This window comes from Perca fluviatilis, chromosome 7 (genome assembly GCF_010015445.1).
Source record: "Perca fluviatilis chromosome 7, GENO_Pfluv_1.0, whole genome shotgun sequence".
Lineage (NCBI taxonomy): Eukaryota > Metazoa > Chordata > Actinopteri > Perciformes > Percidae > Perca > Perca fluviatilis.
The window spans coordinates 13,211,032-13,230,263 of NC_053118.1; the positions used below are offsets into that span (position 1 = coordinate 13,211,032).

Below are 19,232 nucleotides of genomic sequence, written 5' to 3' on the forward strand. Positions count from 1 at the left end.
GTGCATTACATAACTCAAGCAAGACTGCAAATTGATTTTCATGGGTATTGCAATGGCAGCCTGGAATGTAGCATATAAACTTAAATAATTAATAATTGTTGTTAGGGGGCTAAAACATGCAAAAGTCTTAGTAGCGCTTCTTTGTTCCCTCACACACACTCCTCTTGCCTATCAGCATCATTTATCATCAGTAGCAGAACGGGCATTATGCTGAGGTAGATTTCACACAGCGCTCCTCTTCATGCCTTGAGCTGTGAATCCCTCTGAAGGGACTGTCATCTCAATTTCTCTCCTATTTATTGTCACCTCTGTCAGTTCAAGAATAATACAAAAGCAGCGACAGAGCAATACTTACTTCGTACACTTTTTTTTTTTATACCCAACAGAAGAAAAACATTTTTTATTAAGGTAAATAAGACAGGACACAACTCAAATGTTTGCTTATGCAATTGTTGTTAATATATGTGAGCTGATATACAGTATTTGTAATTAAACTCTTCATAGAGGGTTGTCCTTGGTGGATTCCGGGAGAGGAACACAACTTCCTCTGCCACAGCGACAACCCGACTGAGAGCGCACAGACTGTGTGCATCAGTGCACCATGGAGAGAGCAGCTGTGGTGTCGAGCCGCAGGAGTCCCTCAGTACCAGAATGCAACATCTCCACCTCCACCTTGGCCTTCGACCAGCACTTCACCACAACTGCCAAAGGAATACTCCTCCTGGCTGAGATAGTAAGTCTGAATATGGATTTTAAGATGTTCAGTGTTTGAAGACTGCTCAGCAGTTCTCTCACAAATGTCACAATCGCAACAGATCATATGAGAATAAGTTGGAACAACTGATTATATATTGAACAGTCATTGTCAGGAAGTGGCAATAAGTTTGATGTTTATGAGAGACATTACAAAAGTATGTCTCTCTCTCTCTCTCTCTCTCTCTCTCTCTCTCTCTCTCACCCACACACACACACACACACACACACACACAAATAGATGCATTAATTACTTTTTTTTCCTATAAAATGGGTCTGAAATTCACGAGAGTAATAATAGCATAAATGGGTTTTTGTTGTATTCCCTTGATTGTATTTAATAGAGTTACAGAAAAACTAGAAAACCTTAGAACAATGTTTCTAAGAAAATAGGAAGTTAACCCAAAACATACCAAGCAAATCAACTCTTCCTCCTCCCCTTCCCTTATTGTGTCTCTTCCTTTCCAAATCAGCTGAGGGAAAGAGTCAGGACAGCCTTTCTGTAAATACAGTCTGGCTGGCTGCCATGCAGAAGCTGCAAATGACTACAAGTTTAACAAAACAAAAGTTAAAATATAATTGCAGACACACTTTAAAGCTGTTTATTCAGGGAATTATACAAACATATTCTGCCATCATACAATCTATTATATATATAACTTCAAATCATTAGATACTGATTGATTGAAAAAAAACATTCAATGACATTCTGAAAATACATTTACACTGCAAATTCTGGCTTTTGGGTGAAATGAATGCGACAGGTGCACTAAAACACGTCAGTAACTAGGCAGATCGTGATGTTAAATTGATAACTTATAAAAGATTTTTTTTCGAAAAGTAACCAACCCTCGTTAGTCATGTTTCACACACGAAAATGTTTACTTCCTGTGAAGCCAAACATCCAACAGGAAGACTTTTTTTTCTCCAGGAGACAGGAAGGGTGGGTTTAGAAAAGTGTTGGCAGGAACGAGATTTAGTTACTCACCACAACATGTTGAGTGAGTATGGGGCATGTTGGGTGTTTGGAATTTAGAAATGATGCATGGAACAACAAATGAATGGCACAGTAGGCTTTTACATAGAAAAGAGCCATGAAACACTACTTGTTGTTATGGTAAATTTGCTTTATAAAAAAAAATAAAAAAGGACTGTACGTGCTCAACTTACATAGAAACTTAGAAAACTTTGAAGGCTGGGTGCTGGATACTAAATGTGGACATTAAGGAATGAAGGTACTAGGACAGCACTCCAATTAATCATTTTTTTTATTGCTTTTGTGAGGCAATATAAAAATGATCAATTGGAGTGCTGTCCTAGTACCTTCATCCAAGTCTGATTTATTTCAATTTTCTATTGGCAAAGTTGCCCATCGACTTCCTCCAAATGCTACATTTCATGTCCCATATCCATCTCGTTTTCATGGCTTCAAAAGATTTATCTGGTGAAATAAATGAGGGGTTTGAAGCTTTGACCTAAATGTATTATGTCAGTAGAAAGAAGGTGATGAGATGAATATGTCTCTCTTCTCCTCTCCTCTCCTCTCTCTCTCTTTTTTTTTTCTCTCCTCTCCTCTCCTCTCCTCTCCTGTAGGTTTTTGGTATGTTGGTGTGGATTCTGGTAGGGGGCACAGAGTATTTTCATCTGTCTGCTCTCTGCTGGGTGATGTTTGTTTCCATCTTGTGTTGGGTTCTGACAGTTTGCCTGTTTTTAATCTACCTCACTGGGACCCACAACAGGATACCACAGGTGCCCTGGACTACACTGGTAACACACACACACACACACACACACACACACACACACACACACACACACACACACACACACACACACACACACACACACACACACACACACACAGCTTTGTCTCAATTATCGGTTTCCTCTATTTATCTGTTTGTGTCTCCCTCCTTCTAGTCGCTGTGTTTGAACTGTAGTGCTGCAGCTGTGTATCTGGTGACAGCAGCAGTAGACGCTCACTCAGTCAACCAGGCCGTTAGGGGGCGACACAACTACAACTGCTGGGCAGCATCTACAGTAAGAACACTCCTTTCAATTTGATCTGTTACAGTATAGTATATGTATGTCAAAAACATCACTGACGTTTGTATTCACATTACACAAAAACAGCCCAACATCAGAAAAACAACTGAAGTGTAGTCTGCTTCTGTTGGGTTTTAAAAAAACAGAAAATGAGGAATATATAACAAACACATGTGTAGTGTAATCTAGGATTTGGTATTGTCTTCAGTATTGTTTTGTGAGAATAATGACCTGAGAAGTCCACATTTTACAAATATTTACAAATACACAAAGCTTATTCTCATATTTTTTAAAACTGAATAAACTTAAACTTGTAGAGGCACACACAGGAGACATTTGTCTTTTATAAAAAAAAAAAAAAATTACCATTGAAGCAGCAGAGCTGCTTATAGCTTATGGCAGTGGTTCCCAACCTGGGGTCCGGGCACCCCCAGGGGGGGCGGCAAAGATCACAGGGGGGGCGCAAGTCTTTATCTGGTTTGAGGTTGAGGAAGAAAAATATATATATATATTTGCACATGTTAAACAAATTATGATAATACACTAGAATATATAATGTATACAAAAGTCTTTATGAAAACTATATATTTTGTTGTATCCTCGTCTTTCCTGCCGCCAAGGCATCACTATTTTATGAATGAAACATGGAGGAGAAACTTAACAGTGCTGATAACTCCTCTGTATCAAAAAAGTATTATTAGTAGGGGGGGCGCCAAGGAAAAAAGGTTGGGAACCACTGGCTTATGGTATTGGTATATATATATATATATATATATATATATAAAACAACATTGCAGTAGTTCAATAACTTGGCCTGAGTAGATATTGAAGGATTTTTTCAGTTTAGAGTGAATTATGCTTTTTAGTCAACTCCTCTTTGTCTTCCTGTCCCTCTCTATTTTCCCATAACTTTTCTCCACCTTTCACGCTTCTCAGTTCTTTGCATTTCTGACCACACTGTGCTATGCAGGAAGCAGTTACCTGAGCTACTGGGCCTGGAAAACCACACAAGAACAATAGTCTCATTACTTGCTGTTTGAAGACAACAATGTTCACACTTTCTCTGAGGAATGGGCGTGATGGAGATCTAACTTCGGAGCAGGACAAGGCTAAAGTCAAATTTAAACTTGTAAGGAAACTGTTAATATGATCACAAGTCAGTCCACAAAACAGTGGAATCTGAGTTCAAATGTACAGGCAAAAAATATTTTCAGCATGTTGGAGGTTGTACTGTACTGTAGCGTCACACACATGAATGAGCAGTCAGCCGTCTACAGTCCTGCACCCAGTAACTTTTTGTTTCATGTAAATCTCAATGAAGTTGGTCCCTGGTGTTGGAAAAAACAGGACACACAAATAAGAACGAAAGTTGTTTTATTAATTTTGTACAATAGCCACAAGGTCTTGAGAAAAAAAAAGTCAAACTCGTACCTTGTCGCATCAGCAGTATTTAATATGGTTCAGATTGAACATTTCTACAACCATTAAAATTATGCAGAAATAAAAAATCACATTGTCATTTGTACATTCTGTTGTTATTCTTACAATAGTCTGGCATTGCCAGACCTTCTTTCACAGCACTGCGGAGGAGGGTCTGGCTAGTCCACACAGCATTCCGGGATGGGAGAAAAATGTGCTCTGGTTTGTTGGCATTTCTTTAAACCAATCACAATTGTCTTGGGCGGCACTAAGCACCGGAGGGAGCCCCGGCGCTGCTGCAAAATAGCCTCGGGAAGGAACTTGTTTTGGTGGAACATGTGTACGTTCAAAAGTTGTTTTAGTCGTGCAACAGAAAACTCAGATTGGACAGATAGTCTAGCTAGCTGTCTGGATTTACCCTGCAGAGATCTGAGGAGCAGTTAACCATAGTCCTCAGAAATCCACCGCAGTTTATAATTACAACACAAAGAAAGCTTAAGGAAAAGGAAAAGAGGGACATCCAGCGAAATTTCTGGCAGCACCGGAACAATCCGGGAGGAGGAACGTTGTGGATATAGACTAGTCTATACACTGCCTTAGAGTTCAGGGCCTTTGAGTTATTTATTTTAAGGTACTACATAACTTAAAAGATCAAACAAATTAACACTTACCTCTGCCACAAAATTTTATTGATAATCGGAAATAAAAGTGAACAACAAAGTGGGAGTCAGACTATTTGATTCATAAATAGCTCTTTATCTTTGATAATGTATCACAGGCTTTGCCCGTGATGAGTTTTCCAATGATTATGTGGACAGAGCTGCGTCCACATAATCATTGGAAAACTCAGCTGGTTCAGCACCTTGAACAGCATTAGCATTGGCTGTCACTGAATCCCACCAAAACGCGACTGGCCTACCACCGAGGTTGCTTTTATTTTGTTTGTTTGTTAATTTTGCATGATAGCCAAAAAGGTCACGAGAGGAAAAAAGTCACACACATATTTAATATGAAATACGAAAGAGGATGTTGCATGCAACAGAATTTACTATGGCTCAGATTGAACATTTCTACAACCATTATCACAAAATCAAATCAAATTGTCATTTGCATTTGTATAATCTTGTAATATGTACAGTTAGTATTCTTCAAAAACATGTAGTATTGATTGCATTTAGTGCAATAAGTCACTGCTTTGTTTCCTTCAATGCTGCAGATGTGCAAAATGCTTTTAATTTAAGCCCCTTCATTTGATACATTACAAAAGTATTGTCTATACTTGTTAAATCATGTGTGTTAATTTAATAATTTCTTAATGAAAACATTTAGGTTGATCATTCACAGTTTATGATTATTAATCATTATTCTATGATTTATCAGTTACTCAGTTGTTCATCCTTGTAATCCTTGTATGTAAGAGATGTTGCTATCAAATTCTCCCCAGTGAGCTGCCAGTGAAGTAATCCCTGCGCCATTGAAGCGGCCACTCAGCAATCTGAGCTCTTCATCCGGGTAGGTGGGGTACAAGTTGAAGGAGTTCTGTAAAACAGCATCACAAGTTACTTTATAACTACATTTTTATGACAGCTTTAGTTACTTTACAAAGTATAAGTTTTTACACACAAAACATATGAAGAGCTTCTAAAATATGTTTTTTTGTTAATCAAACAGTCCATTTTAATAAACATTAAAGCATCCAACAGTTTAAACAAGTACAGCAGAAGCGATTAGTCGATTAATCAATTAGTCGATTGACAGACAATCACTGTGTGTCTATTTGTTTCTTAAAACATAACCCTTGTCAAACGTTTAGAAAATAGCATTTTATTCCTCTGATTCACTGCTTTATCAGCGCTGCCTCTTTTCATTCATTCTTTAGCTCGCTCCACCACTGCCTCTCTCTCTCTCTCTCTCTCTCTCTCTCTCTCTCTCTCTCCCAGTTTCTCTCCCAATTTCAATTTGCTTTATTGGAATGACATAATCAATCCATCTCTCCATATTAGGCCTTTAAATGAATGCATGAGTGAATATAATGCCATGTAATGGTATAACAGTCACAGGGGACACTGAATAATTGTCACAAAAAGAAAATGAAAAAGGTAATTACCGTTAATGGCTGGCCGACCGTCAGAAAACGCCCTCTGGAGGTCACAAATGTCAGCTGATAGATGTAGTCGCTGTTGAATTTGCCAGAGATCTGAAACATGACAGGGTGAGCACATTAACACAGTTGGTACATGTGGTTAGTCCTAGATGAGTAAACATTTTATATAATGATAGATGGATATTTATAGCAGACTAATAATTTTGTATCAATTAAATCTCTGACCTGAACAATGCTCTCTCCATCAAACAGATCCAGCTGTTGCGTAATTCCAACTTCGAGACCGACCCTTTCAGCCCAAATGAAAGCTAAGCGCAGCTGGATACTACAAGGACAAATATTTATAAGAGGACATGAGGGCACTTAATGAGAAGATTGATCAGTTAGAAAACATTACGTACAGTCATAATGCACAGTAGCTGGATGTTGTAATAATTACTGCAAGAACAAGTAGACAATGGAGCAAATGCATGGAAAGCTAATTGTTGGGCTTTGAAGGGTAGCTGAACCTCTTGGTTCACTCTTTAAAAAAACAAGGCCCTCCCCAGCTTTATTATACTTGCAATGGACCCTCCCTTGGATCTAATGAAAAAAAAAAAATACCATTCCAAATTATATAAAAGCATTGAATTGGTACAGCTCATTTAATCAGAGAAATGTAAGGTGCATAATGATTTCAAAATGGTTTACCATTATAAACTTGTGAATCATTTTCACAGTATCTCCCAAATTACACATACGATAAAATAGCTAACATACAACAGTTTATTTGTCAAATGTTCCAGCCACCTTGTTTTTGAACAAGGAGCTACTAACTGAACACTTATTACCCCTGTCAGTGACTAAATGCACTGGTTACAGGCTCTGGCTCCGGGATCAAAGATAAATCTGGAATAATTACCCATGTCTGCTCTTCCAAAACACTTCAGACCACCCTCCCTTCAGACAAAATACTGACCCACAGATGTAAGCGCCGCTTCTCTCCCAGACCCTGATGGCTGTGATCATTTGGTTTCCTCCTCCTGTGGCGAAGGCAGTGCCAGTACCAGGTCCAACATCAGGAGAGAAGGACTTGTGACCCGTCGGAGCTGGAGAGGTCAAACTAAGTTTTTATGTGATGATGATGAACAAGAGGAAGCTACTGCGTATTGATTCAACTTGACTTGACCATTGAGAAGCTACATGTTTGTGTTAAAAGTATAAAATTGGTATAAAAAGGACTAAACAGATGGAGAAAAAAAATCTTACCAGCCAGGCAGCTGGCGCAGAACACAGCAAAGAACAGGAGACAAAACATTGTGGTGTATGAAGGGGTTCAGAGCACAACGCTGGAATCAGAAACCCATTCATCAAACATCATCATCATCATCATCATAATCATCATCATCATAAAATAATTATTAACATACTTTTAGACACGAAACCAATCTGGCATTTGTTTTTAAAGCCTCTGAACTCCCACACAGGTGTTTTCAGTTATACTGGCTAAATAGACCTCGACTCAGGTTGAAGGAGGGACAGAACTTTGATCTGAATTCATTAGCTCACAAATTCATCTACCAAGTTTCTTTCTAAGCACTATCTACAATAGATCTTAAGTACATGACCTAAAGCCAGTGCAAATGACCTAAAGCCAGTGCAAATGATTATAAAAATCTGTAGAATTTAAACAACTAGTGGCTGTAACCACAGAAAGACACTAATACAATCGGTAAATTGAGAAGAGAATTAAGACCCACCGATGCAGCTGCAGTGTAGATCTCCTGAAACCAGCTTAAGTCCTGCAGGATGAGCTGACACTGTGAAACTGGCACTTTATAAACAGTATACCCTCCTCCCTCACCCTGCACACACACACACACACACACACACACACACACACACACACACACACACACACACACACACACACACACACACACACACACACACACACACATACACACTCTACTGACCTAAGCCAATTTTAAACTCCATCTCTGTTTACTTTTATCTGTTTTAAAATGTACTGCCTCATTAAGTTCAAGTGAGATAATAATAATAATAATCATAATTTTTATTTATATAGCACTTTTCAAGCATTATGCCCAAAGAGCTTAAACGATTTATACAGGATATCAGAAACCCATGTAAGCTCCTCTACCCCCCAAGCCACACACAAATTAGAACCAACTGCACTTTATAAAACAGTGAAAGTGAAGGATAGGTTATCGATAACAAAAGCACTAAAATAATAAAGAAAATCAAGCATATTTGAAATACGTAATGACAGTAAGATGCAAATAAAACCATTAAAGTAGCAAAAAGAGGAAATATGCAGTGTTGCGAGAATGGAAGAGAATACATAGTTACAGTTTTTTTCAATTGCTTAAGCACAATTTTGAAAACAGGGACTGTCTTTTTCAAAACACTACACACAATTAGCACAACCACACACCCAATTAGCAGAACACCTCAGACCCTTTGCAAAATGAAACACTCTATACACTAATTTATAAAAAATGGTATTTTGTTACCATATGAAACACACACGTTTCATTTGATTTAATTATGTTTGAACCAGATGCACACTGCTGTTGCTAACCTAAAACACTTTTAGCAATTCTACTTCTCAGTGATTAGAGTACTGTAAATGAAGTACACAGAGAAAGTGCAAATTTATAATAAGTTCACCAAACAATACACAAGACCAATGCTGCAGACTGAGGAAAATATAATTTATTTCTCTCCATATACCCAAATCAGTCAACATGTAGTAGTTTTCATGCTACTACAGTAGTGTGCATAACACTGTTAGCTCAGCAAACTACGGTATCACAAAAACAACAACAACAAACAAAACAATGAACTGAAAAAGTACAGAAAATACTAGATAGTATCTCTTCACCTAGCTGGATCTGGCCAGAGAATTTCATCAACATCAGAGGCGATATCCTCATTGGCAAGACAACCGTCTTGAATGTCGAATCCATCCTTGCAAAGCTGGGGCGTCGACTTGGTCACAGGCGTCCTCCATGGCCTCAGTGAGGGGTACCTGAGCCTGGGGCCGGAGATCGTAAACCTTCCTGGGCCCCCTTCCTCCTTGTCGTTCTCGACCCTCAATCCTCAAATGTCACAGGGAGGGGTAGCAAAAGTGCTGATATGGTGCATACAATGAGCAGCTGATTACTGTAACTGTAGACAGATTTTCTGTTCAGGAGCTTTAGAGAACAATCTTTATTAGCAGAAAGCGTTTACTCAGTTGTCATGGAAATGTAAATGTTCAAATTTCAATTACTTCTGAGCACCTTAAGGACTTCTAATTCATGTTGACATAAAGTTGAGTTTCAAAATTCATTCCTGACCTTGGAGACAGCATGGAAGAGAAGTTCTTACTGTAAAGTGGGCTACTCTTAGCCTGGATGCCAGCCGAACTTAGCCCCGCCCACAACATTCAAGGTCACATTCTGACTAGAATCTGAGTATAGGGCTAGGCTACTCTATCTGCACATAACAAACACAAACAGCTACTAAATAGACCTTGAAGTGTTTTGTCAACACATCTTTTCTTCTGGATGCTGATTTATAAGCCATCATTTCTTGGAAAAAAATTGTAATTTAATAAATACAATTTAAAAAAAAAAAAATAAAAATATATATATATATATTATTTATTTATTTATTTATTTATATATATAAAGGCAACAGAACCAAATACTGTATACCACTTCCTCTCCTGGATCTAAACCACAGTGTGTCACAGATATACGTAGATTTTTATATATATATATATAATATCTTGTTCACTGCATTTAAAATATAAGGTCAATGGTTGAAATGTCAAAATGTTGTCCTCTTTCTGTGCAAGCCCGTGATGTGAAATAATTGGTTAAGTTTCTGTCAGAATTTTTTTTATCAAATGGTTATTCACTTACATGCATGTGTGACACATGTTTTGAAATTAATTTGAATGTTTGTCAAACCAGGAATTAATTAGCAAATAATGGAATTGACTAAGTTTAAAGTTCCTCTGACTGAACCTATTGCTCAGAGATGAGGGAATGATGCCCTGAACATGAGTGGAAAGTTCTACAGCGCATTGTTTTGACTGGTTTTAGCCTTTCTTACACGTAGTCACACTCTTCTCAACAACAAAACTTCCTGTTTTTGGACTTTACCATACAATAAAAAGACAATGCTACTACTACTACTACTACTACTACTACTACTACTACTACTAGTAGTTGTACTAGTAATACTACTTATAATAATTATAGTAATAGTAATAATAAGAAGAAAACAAATTTATAAACAACAATCAAGGCAGTAGTTGTCATGGTTGTGATTTTCTGTTATAGTTTTCCCTGTTTTATTGTGTTAATTCATTCCCTGTTTCCTTGTTGTTTACTGTCCCTTGTGTTCTCTGTTGCGTTTGTATGTTTTATGCTTCAGTTTCATGTTTAATTTATAAAGGTTCTTCTCATGTGTCATGTCTTGGTTTACTTCCTGCCTTGTGTGTTTTTTCCCGCCTTTGTGATTGTCTGCCCCACCCTGATGTGTGTCACCTGTCCCTGAGCCCTCGTGTCACCTGTCCCTTGTTACCTTGTGAATTTAGTCTCTGTGTCGTCTTTGTCTGTTGTCAGATCATTATGTGTGTGTAAGTCTACTCCCTTTGTCTCGGTGTGCCAGTTTCTTTTTGGATGCCTGGTCTTTTGGTTCCTCAGTGGTTTTTGATACAATTTTTGCCTGCTTTCTTCAGGACTCCTTTTGTTGTATCGCTTTTTATTTTATTAAATCCTCAAGCTCACCACTGCCCTGTTGTCTCTGCATTTTTGGGTCTGCCATTTCCCTAATCGTAACAGTAGTTAGTTGTTGTAACTGAGTGTAAAAATTATGTTGCACATTACCATTTACAGTAGTTTTTTCAAGATAAGACATTTCTTTGCCTGTGATACTTGATACTTGATGTAGCCTGTTAAACTGAGAGCCACGTAGGACACAATAACTTACTTACTTTCTTTCTTTTTATTTGTAAATGGTAATATTTGAGTGCAATTTCATAAACAAAACTAATAAAAGCAAAAGTAGATTGACACTGAGATTGAAAAGTGGCTGATGGTACATTTGGTAAGTTATGTTTTTGATTTAAAATTCAAAACTCTTTGCGGGTGACTACAAAACCTAATGGTGAAAAGCATGGATGTAAAAGATGTGTTGACAAAACACCTCCATTTAGTCCATTTAGCTGTTCTTAAGCTTTCAATCATATCACATGATCTTTAGCTGCATGCTTCAAGGTCAGGAAAGCACTTCAAAACTCAACTTTATGGCAACATGAATGAGAAGTCCTTAAAGTGTTCAGAAGTAATTGGATCCTGAACATTTACATTTCCATGACATCTGGGTAAACGTTATCTGCTAATAAAGATTGTTTTCGAAAGCTCCAGAACAGCTACTTACAATGGAACTTGAGGTGAAATTGACTTGCCATCTACTTTTCCCGGGTCAGGAATGAACTTTGAACTCTATTTCAGTCACCCAAACTGTATGAAAAATAATGTTACACAGGTTTAAAAAGCACAGACACACTTATGTAACAACTATACTCATTTGAAATAGCGTAATGAGGTAGTAAATTATGAGACACAGATAACAGTAAAGAGAGATGGAGTTTACAAACTGGTTTATGTCAGTGAACCACAAATGCAACAGACTATCTCTCGCATAAGTGTGTCGGAAACAATGTTGCTGAACTCAAAGTGATGTTTTTATTTTCCTGGTGCAGTTTCAAACTCACAGACCATTACGACTACTGTAGACCTTTTTCACGGCAGATATGTTGACATGTCATAGTAGGAAAAGCAGAGGTGTATTCAAAACCCTTAATGATGGCTGCATTCCATTTAGGAGAGGCCCTGGTACTGTGCATGCTGACTCACTGAAATAGCTTACTGGGACACTTGATGGAATTAAGCCATATGACAAGTCAAAATGTCTGCTGTGAAAAAGGTCCATTGTTCAGCTGTCAGAGGCTGTCAAGTACGTTAGAGTGTGTGTGTGTGTGTGTGTGTGTGTGTGTGTGTGTGTGTGTGTGTGTGTGTGTGTGTGTGTGTGTGTGTGTGCGTGTGTGCGTGTGCCTGCTTGTTATCAGTTTTACGTAAAGACATTTCCCATCCTGAACTACAAACCTGAAGAAGTAAAGCTACAACATCTTAGACCTTATTAACACTGTGGGGCCATTATGTGATAACCACACCTTTACCCACATGACTGGAAGAGTGGGAGAAAAAGAGACAAAGAATCCAAACAGAGAAGCACCTCCCCTCCCTCCCCTCCCTCCCCCCTTCCTTTCTGAGATTAGATTTGTTTCATAATACATTTAACAAACTCGCAGACAGTTCAAACTAAAAATATGAATTAAAAGAGAAAAACAAAAATAATTTAAAACCAAAAATGATCTCAAGGGGAACACTTAAAATACAACTACATAAGAGTTTTACATTTGATTAGTAAGATAATAGGTATTGTCCATAATACCATGATTACTGATCAGGGTTTTTCATCTTTTGCTTCTCTCCAGTAGATGCCGTCATTGAGCTTCTGAAGAACAGTTGACTGCATGCACAGCTGTTGGTCCATCAATGAGCCATGCAGGATACACTATATACTACAGTAGAGAGCAGGCTTACCTTGTAGTTTGTCACATCCTCAGTATTGGTTGCTATTGTTCCTGACTAGTTGCTCATGTTTTGCTGCAGTGGAGTGGTTTACATGATATCAAGTTCTTGCACTACATTCTAATGTGCACGCAGGGTTAGTGACACTTTTTACATCAGCAGGGGTTGGTCTCTTCCCATCTGCCAAGATGGAGCTTGACAGTGCCGGTTAAGCTGCGTTCAATTATACTCGCAAATTGAGAACTTCCGACAAGGAAAGATGCAAAGAATTGGTATGTTAATTGGGTCGGGCACCTACATTTCATTACTGCTGACTCACAATGGCGGAACAACAGACAGAGATAGAAGACCGGTCAACTTTGAGTCCAAAGAAAAATAAACGAAAAACTAAACTGTGGTCTGTACTCAGGGCGCTGCTGCTACCCCGTGGAAAGCTTTGGGCATCACCGTCACTTGCCATCCCGTCTGCTCACTCCCTGCCTTGGGCTTACCTAGCTAACCTTAATGCTGTTGTCATAGAAACAGACCCATGTGCAGCGCCTTAGAGCGCTGGAATATAGAGTTTACTACTGAAAAGATGGGATGGCCCATCTTGTACTTTGCAATGCAAGAATACTTCTGACTAGATCAGCAATGATGTGACCATACTGACAAGCTGTATACAAAGATACATAACAGCTACAAGTGTATGCACTATACAGGATTTACCCTATTATACTTTATCAACAGGAATTGATAGGTCAAACAGCAAACAGCCACCCACATACACAACAAAGCATCGGGCTGTCTTTGAGATTTCACATGAACAACGGTTAAAGTTACCCAGGCTACCGAAGAATACCATAATTCCTCCGTTCAATTAGGCCTAAGCGATGCACCCCAAGCTTCCATCCTTAAAGGTCCCATGGCATGAAAATCACTTTATGAGGTTTTTTAACATTAATATGAGTTCCCCCAGCCTGCCTATGGTCCCCCAGTGGCTAGAAATGGTGATAGGTGTAAACCGAGCCCTGGGTATCCTGCTCTGCCTTTGAGAAAATGAAAGCTCAGATGGGCCGATCTGGAATCTTCTCCTTATGAGGTCATAAGGAGCAAGGTTACCTCCCCTTTCTCTGCTTTGCCTGAGAATTTGGCCCACCCATGAGAGAGAGACATCATGGCTTTCAAACGAGCAAAGTGGCAGTTGGTCAAGGCCACACCCACACCCTCCACCTTGCCCCCTCCTCCTCAATAGCTCCAGACACAGAAATGACACATCCTAAGGAAAGCTCATTGTAGGACTGGCTCTAGTGGCTGTAATTCTGCACCAAGGCTGAATTTCAGATACAGTATTAGGGGACCACTAAAGTCTATATAAAAGCATCCAAAGAGCAGCATGTCATGGAACCTTTAACAAACAGCCATGTATATCGGCTCTTCCAATTTAACGGGAGAGAGGAGCATGAGGGGTTAGGATCGTGACCGACCTCTGACGAGCTGTTACCAACACCATCTTCAGCTAGAGATTACTTCTTCAGCTTCTTCTTGCAATTTTACACATAATAATCCACCATGATCACATTACACAAAACTGAAATTGCACAATAAAATGACACATTGTCAATATTTTTGGAGACCCACCACAATTTCACAAATCACTTTTTCAGGGGAGCCCATATCTTATTAAGGGGAGCCAAGCTCTCTCTAGCTCCCCCGTTGTTCCCATCTTCTTTGTGTGTTAGGGACATTTTTTCATCTGTGAGACGGAAAAAATGAGTTAGAGGGTATGGGTCCCACCCACACACAGAGACCCAAACCGTGATGATTAATTTACAAAGTTTCTTCAAATACAGTACGTATGTGTCAGGGTAAAAATGTCATTCTAACCTGCATATTGAGGAGGAGGATTGTCTGATTTACCTCTCCTCCTACTCTTTTTCCAAACACATTACAGAAAACACACCCACCCTACTAGGCAGCTACTAATCCCTCCAAAAATAAACATAATCCACTTTCTTTTTGCGTTATTATTGTACTGATTGTTTCATCTCTGCTTCATTGGGTGACTAAATCAGACAAAGAGTGTTTCATCTGTACTTTATCTTAAAAGTTATATATTATGTTGACATATTTATTCATATAACACTGTACACTGACTGTTAATCTGACTTTTTTTCAGGAGAGGGCAGTTTTATAGCGATGGTTTGAGCTAAATGAAGCAGAAGTGATGCTCATAGCTCACATTCTAGGATGTTGATATTAACATTTTAAACTGATGGTGGAGCTAGATAAAAACGGGTTGCCAAAGTTATAACAATTTATCCTCTGGGCACCACGAGTGTTTGTACAAAACTTCATGGGAATCCATCCAGTTGAGAATGAAATTTTACAGTGGTGGACTGACCGACTGTCATCTATAGAGCAAGCGTGGCTAAAAATCAGATTACAAGAACGGCTTCTTGGTAAATTTAGTCCATTGTTAAGATGATCTTTGATCCCCATCATAATAAAAACAAGTAATATGATTTGGCATGGAATCTTAAAGGTCCCATGGCATGAATATCCACCTTGCCCCCCCCCTCTCCTCCTCAATAGCCGACATGATAACAGGTTCAGATTTAATTCTACAACGGAAAGTACAGCAGGATGTAGTAAGAAATTTCCTTAAACTCTCCTTTTACCACTTACCCACTCAAATTTCCTGTGAATCAAGGCCCCCAGTGGCAGAGGAAGTGGCTTCTTCCTGAACATGTCAAGAAGTGCTCTGTTGTGGTATTGTGTCTCTGTGTACCACAATGCATTTCGTTCTGAAAGTGGGTCACTGGAAACCCCACTCTCTCAAAAACTTCAACGATTAACCCTGGTTGACATAGCAGAGTCGGAGCTATTACACCGCCGTCAGGCCTGAATCTGTCCTTTACTACATGCTGCTATACAACGTTGCATCAGAGTGTCAATAAATGGCATTAAAAGTTGAATGTCTCTGGGAACAAAGTGATAGGTAAGCAGTTTACCTCTGGGTGGTTGTAAGTGGTTGAGAGAGAAAGAAACGAAAATTAAACATAATTCAGAGAGAAAGAATATTGATGCCATATATGTTGATGTAGGTTAACAATTCTTATGATATATGTCCTGTATGCTACCACTTTGAATTGCAAGTGTATTTTCTTGTATAACAGGGTTAGCAGCTGGTCCAAACCAGTTTTTGCGAGCTCTGAGATTTCTCAGCATGCAGACAAAAAACCCTGAACAAAACACAATTGCATTAATCTGGCTTTGAGCACTAATACTTCCCAGTTGGCATGAGCCAAAAGTCTATGACTATGCACAAGCGAAAATGTTTTGAACTGAATTGAGTGAATACAATAAAGACACTTTAACATACAGTACTTCATATCAACAAGTGGAATAAGTGGAATATTGAAGTCAATTTCCATTCCACAACTAAATGCACAATAATGCCTTTGAAAGCAAGGGCCACAGACAAGTAACATTAGTTTTTGTTGTTGTTGCAATAATCACATTGAAGAATGAACTAAACTAATATAATACTTAAAATTACAGATTTGTACAATACAATTATCATGTAAAACTGATCTTGCAGGACACCCAAGTTGATACACTTTCACCTGTAACCTTTGTGTGAACTCTGCCTTGGCCATGGTTTCTAAATTGATTTTGAAAATGTTTCACTCCTGTTTTATTGCATTTAGACATGTACACTGTGGACTTGCATGCAATGTGTACCCACATATACTGCATAGTTTGTGTATAAATACTGTACACACTACAGATAAAATCTAAGCAGACATGCCCCCACAGCGCACACACACACACACACACACACACACACACACACACACACACACACACACACACACACACACACACACACACACATGCATACTCTTTGTGACTTAAGCAATAACCCCTTATGGACTTTCGGATAGTCGGAAATCAATGCCTCGCAGGGTTCAACATGTGTTCATGTCACTCTAAAAATATGATTAAAGCACAGGCTCAAAAACAACATATTTATGATTTTATGACCGGCATTAGAAAAAGAGACCATCAGCGAGAAGAAGGCTACTTGTATATAGTTATTCTTACATGTAATGCCTGTCCCTGGGTCCGATTCCCTGCAAAATCAGATAAAACCATTTACGGAACGCAGACCAGAAGAGCTTATACATTTTCCTAGGGAAAGTAAAAGGAAAGGAAATAATAAATACAGTGCGAGACATGGTTTAACATCAACATTTGAATGTTAGATCATGCAACAAGGCAGGCCTGCTTGGTTCTTTTGTTGAATGATTTCAAAGATTTACAAAGGATACTGTAGGTTTACGGCATTTACTATCTAACCATTAGCTGCAAGCATGTTTGCCCAATGGTTGTGGAAAAAGCTTCTTACGCAGAGTAAGATAATGACACGGATGATAACATTGCTGCTGGCCAGGTCTCTATCGTATACGGCTCACCAGAATAATGTGTTGGCAACGGTAGATCGAGAGCCATTCTGCAAATGCCAACGTTTTGGAAACAATTGGAAAGGATTGCTGTGGACGAAGTCTATACGTTGATACACTGGTAAGACAACAGTTTAACAATGTATCCAGCTATTCCTGTGTTGTGTGAATAGTTAAATTTATCGACTGTTGCTGCGTACGGAGCTAAGCGGAGCCAAGATGATTGTGATTGGTTTAAAGAAATGCAAACAAGCATTTTTTTCTCCTTTTCTAGAATGTAAGTGTGGTGTAGCCAGACCATACTCCACAGCGCTGTGGAGATAGGTCTGACCAAGCAAGACTACCTAAGGTAGGGTAAGAATTTGGGGTCATCAGCATTACTAATCCGGAAACCTAAATTTGCTATACTATGCTGGAGTAGAGTTCACAGAATAAATGTTTAGCTGACAAATCTGATACATTTGAATCAAAATGCCATAATACAATCTGGGCTACTCTAATTGCAAATGATCCCAAACAATGGCAAGTAAATGTGGTCTTCAATACTCTGAATTAAATATTTGGCCACCAGAAGATCATTTACTCGATTATATTAGATTTCTTCAGGTAATAGCATCGTAGTAGAAATACTACCACTAGTAGAATATAATGACATCACAAAAGCTGCCGTTTGCAGCGCGAAGGATTCGCAAATTGTCGTGCACCTCTGAATTTTTGTAACTTGCCGCGCGCTGCACTTTCAGTTCAGCATGGTCAGCTGGGAAGACTGGCCGAGCGGCTTCGCCTCTACAGACATCTGCATGATTCTTTATGTACAGACCACAGCGTGTCAAATGGCCTTAAAGTGCCCATGTTATGAAAATTTCTGGTATTTGGGGTGTTATTTTGTGTTTCTGGTGCTTCCACACGCATACAAACTTGGAAAAAAAACATCCATGCTGTTTTGAGTGAGATACTGTTTTCTGAATGTGTCCTGCCTTCAGTCTCCGGGTGAACTGTTCAAAATCTGCACGGCTTTCTACGTCACAAGCCGAAACGCCGGGCTAACCGCTAGCCCCCTCGTTCTCAATAGCAAAACACTGCTACAACACACACGAGTTCACCATAATCTACAAAAGAACTACTTACATGTCCCTGTTCTGCAGGTATTCCACACAAAGTTGGAAGTGCGTCCTCGTTTAGAAGAATTCTCCCAGCTAATCCTGCCTTGCACTGACTGAAGTTGGAGAAACAGATAGCTAGCTGATGTGATCCTTACCTAGCTACTGCACATGTGTGACTCCCACCAAAGATGGTACAGAAGTGAGAAGTCTCACTCTGTTGCTAGAACAGAGACCTGAACACACAGGGTGGAAAGAGGAGCTGCAGCAATGTGCAGTACAACAAAAATATGCTGTTTTCTGAAATATAAACCATGTAAACCTATTCTGGTACAACCTCTAAATACAATTATGAACCTGAAAATGAGCATAATATAGGCACTTTAAATGTGTTCAGAGAGAGCCACCACACTGGGAAAAGAAAAAAACATTTAGCTGGAGAGTGTGTAAAAACATGAGAGATCGTTTTGTCAAAGCTAAGAAAAAAGAGTGTTCTTAACAGTGTTACAGGCAGACAGTCATTTCGATTTGGAGATCAACGACAGTCACGTTAATGATTACAGTAGATAAATGTAATGTTTTGCGGTACGGCGGGTTTATTATGGATGTGTTTACTACTGTTGCCAGGCAGCCTGCTTTCCTTTACTTCCGCTCATCTTTTCACACCGATGTTACATCCACAGTTGGAAAAAACATTAGCCACAGA

At 39.0% G+C, this 19,232-nt stretch overlaps 2 protein-coding genes across 3 annotated transcripts; one reads left to right on the plus strand and one right to left on the minus strand.

The window, feature by feature from the left end:
- Positions 1 to 547: 547 nt before the first annotated feature.
- Positions 548 to 4,324, plus strand: cmtm8b (CKLF-like MARVEL transmembrane domain containing 8b). 2 transcript variants are annotated; one of them, XM_039804903.1, is made up of 4 exons: positions 548 to 733; positions 2,347 to 2,502; positions 2,674 to 2,793; positions 3,736 to 4,324. In XM_039804903.1, exons 1-4 carry the CDS (start codon positions 602 to 604, stop codon positions 3,817 to 3,819), a joined length of 492 nt encoding a protein of 163 aa, XP_039660837.1. In that variant the 5' UTR covers positions 548 to 601; the 3' UTR covers positions 3,820 to 4,324. The 2 variants fall into 2 exon arrangements, with proteins under 2 accessions (XP_039660837.1, XP_039660838.1); XM_039804904.1 differs by having other exon boundaries at positions 552 to 733; positions 2,347 to 2,520.
- A 1,131-nt stretch (positions 4,325 to 5,455) lies between these two features.
- LOC120561731 (zymogen granule membrane protein 16-like) lies at positions 5,456 to 18,569 on the minus strand. The gene is made up of 7 exons (XM_039804948.1): positions 18,555 to 18,569; positions 8,062 to 8,166; positions 7,571 to 7,650; positions 7,281 to 7,410; positions 6,548 to 6,647; positions 6,326 to 6,415; positions 5,456 to 5,757 (listed from the first exon to the last, which is right to left on the minus strand). The coding sequence occupies exons 3-7, from the start codon at positions 7,617 to 7,619 to the stop codon at positions 5,611 to 5,613; spliced, it is 516 nt and encodes a 171-aa protein (XP_039660882.1). The 5' UTR covers positions 7,620 to 7,650; positions 8,062 to 8,166; positions 18,555 to 18,569; the 3' UTR covers positions 5,456 to 5,610.
- Between the last annotated feature and the right edge of the window lie 663 nt (positions 18,570 to 19,232).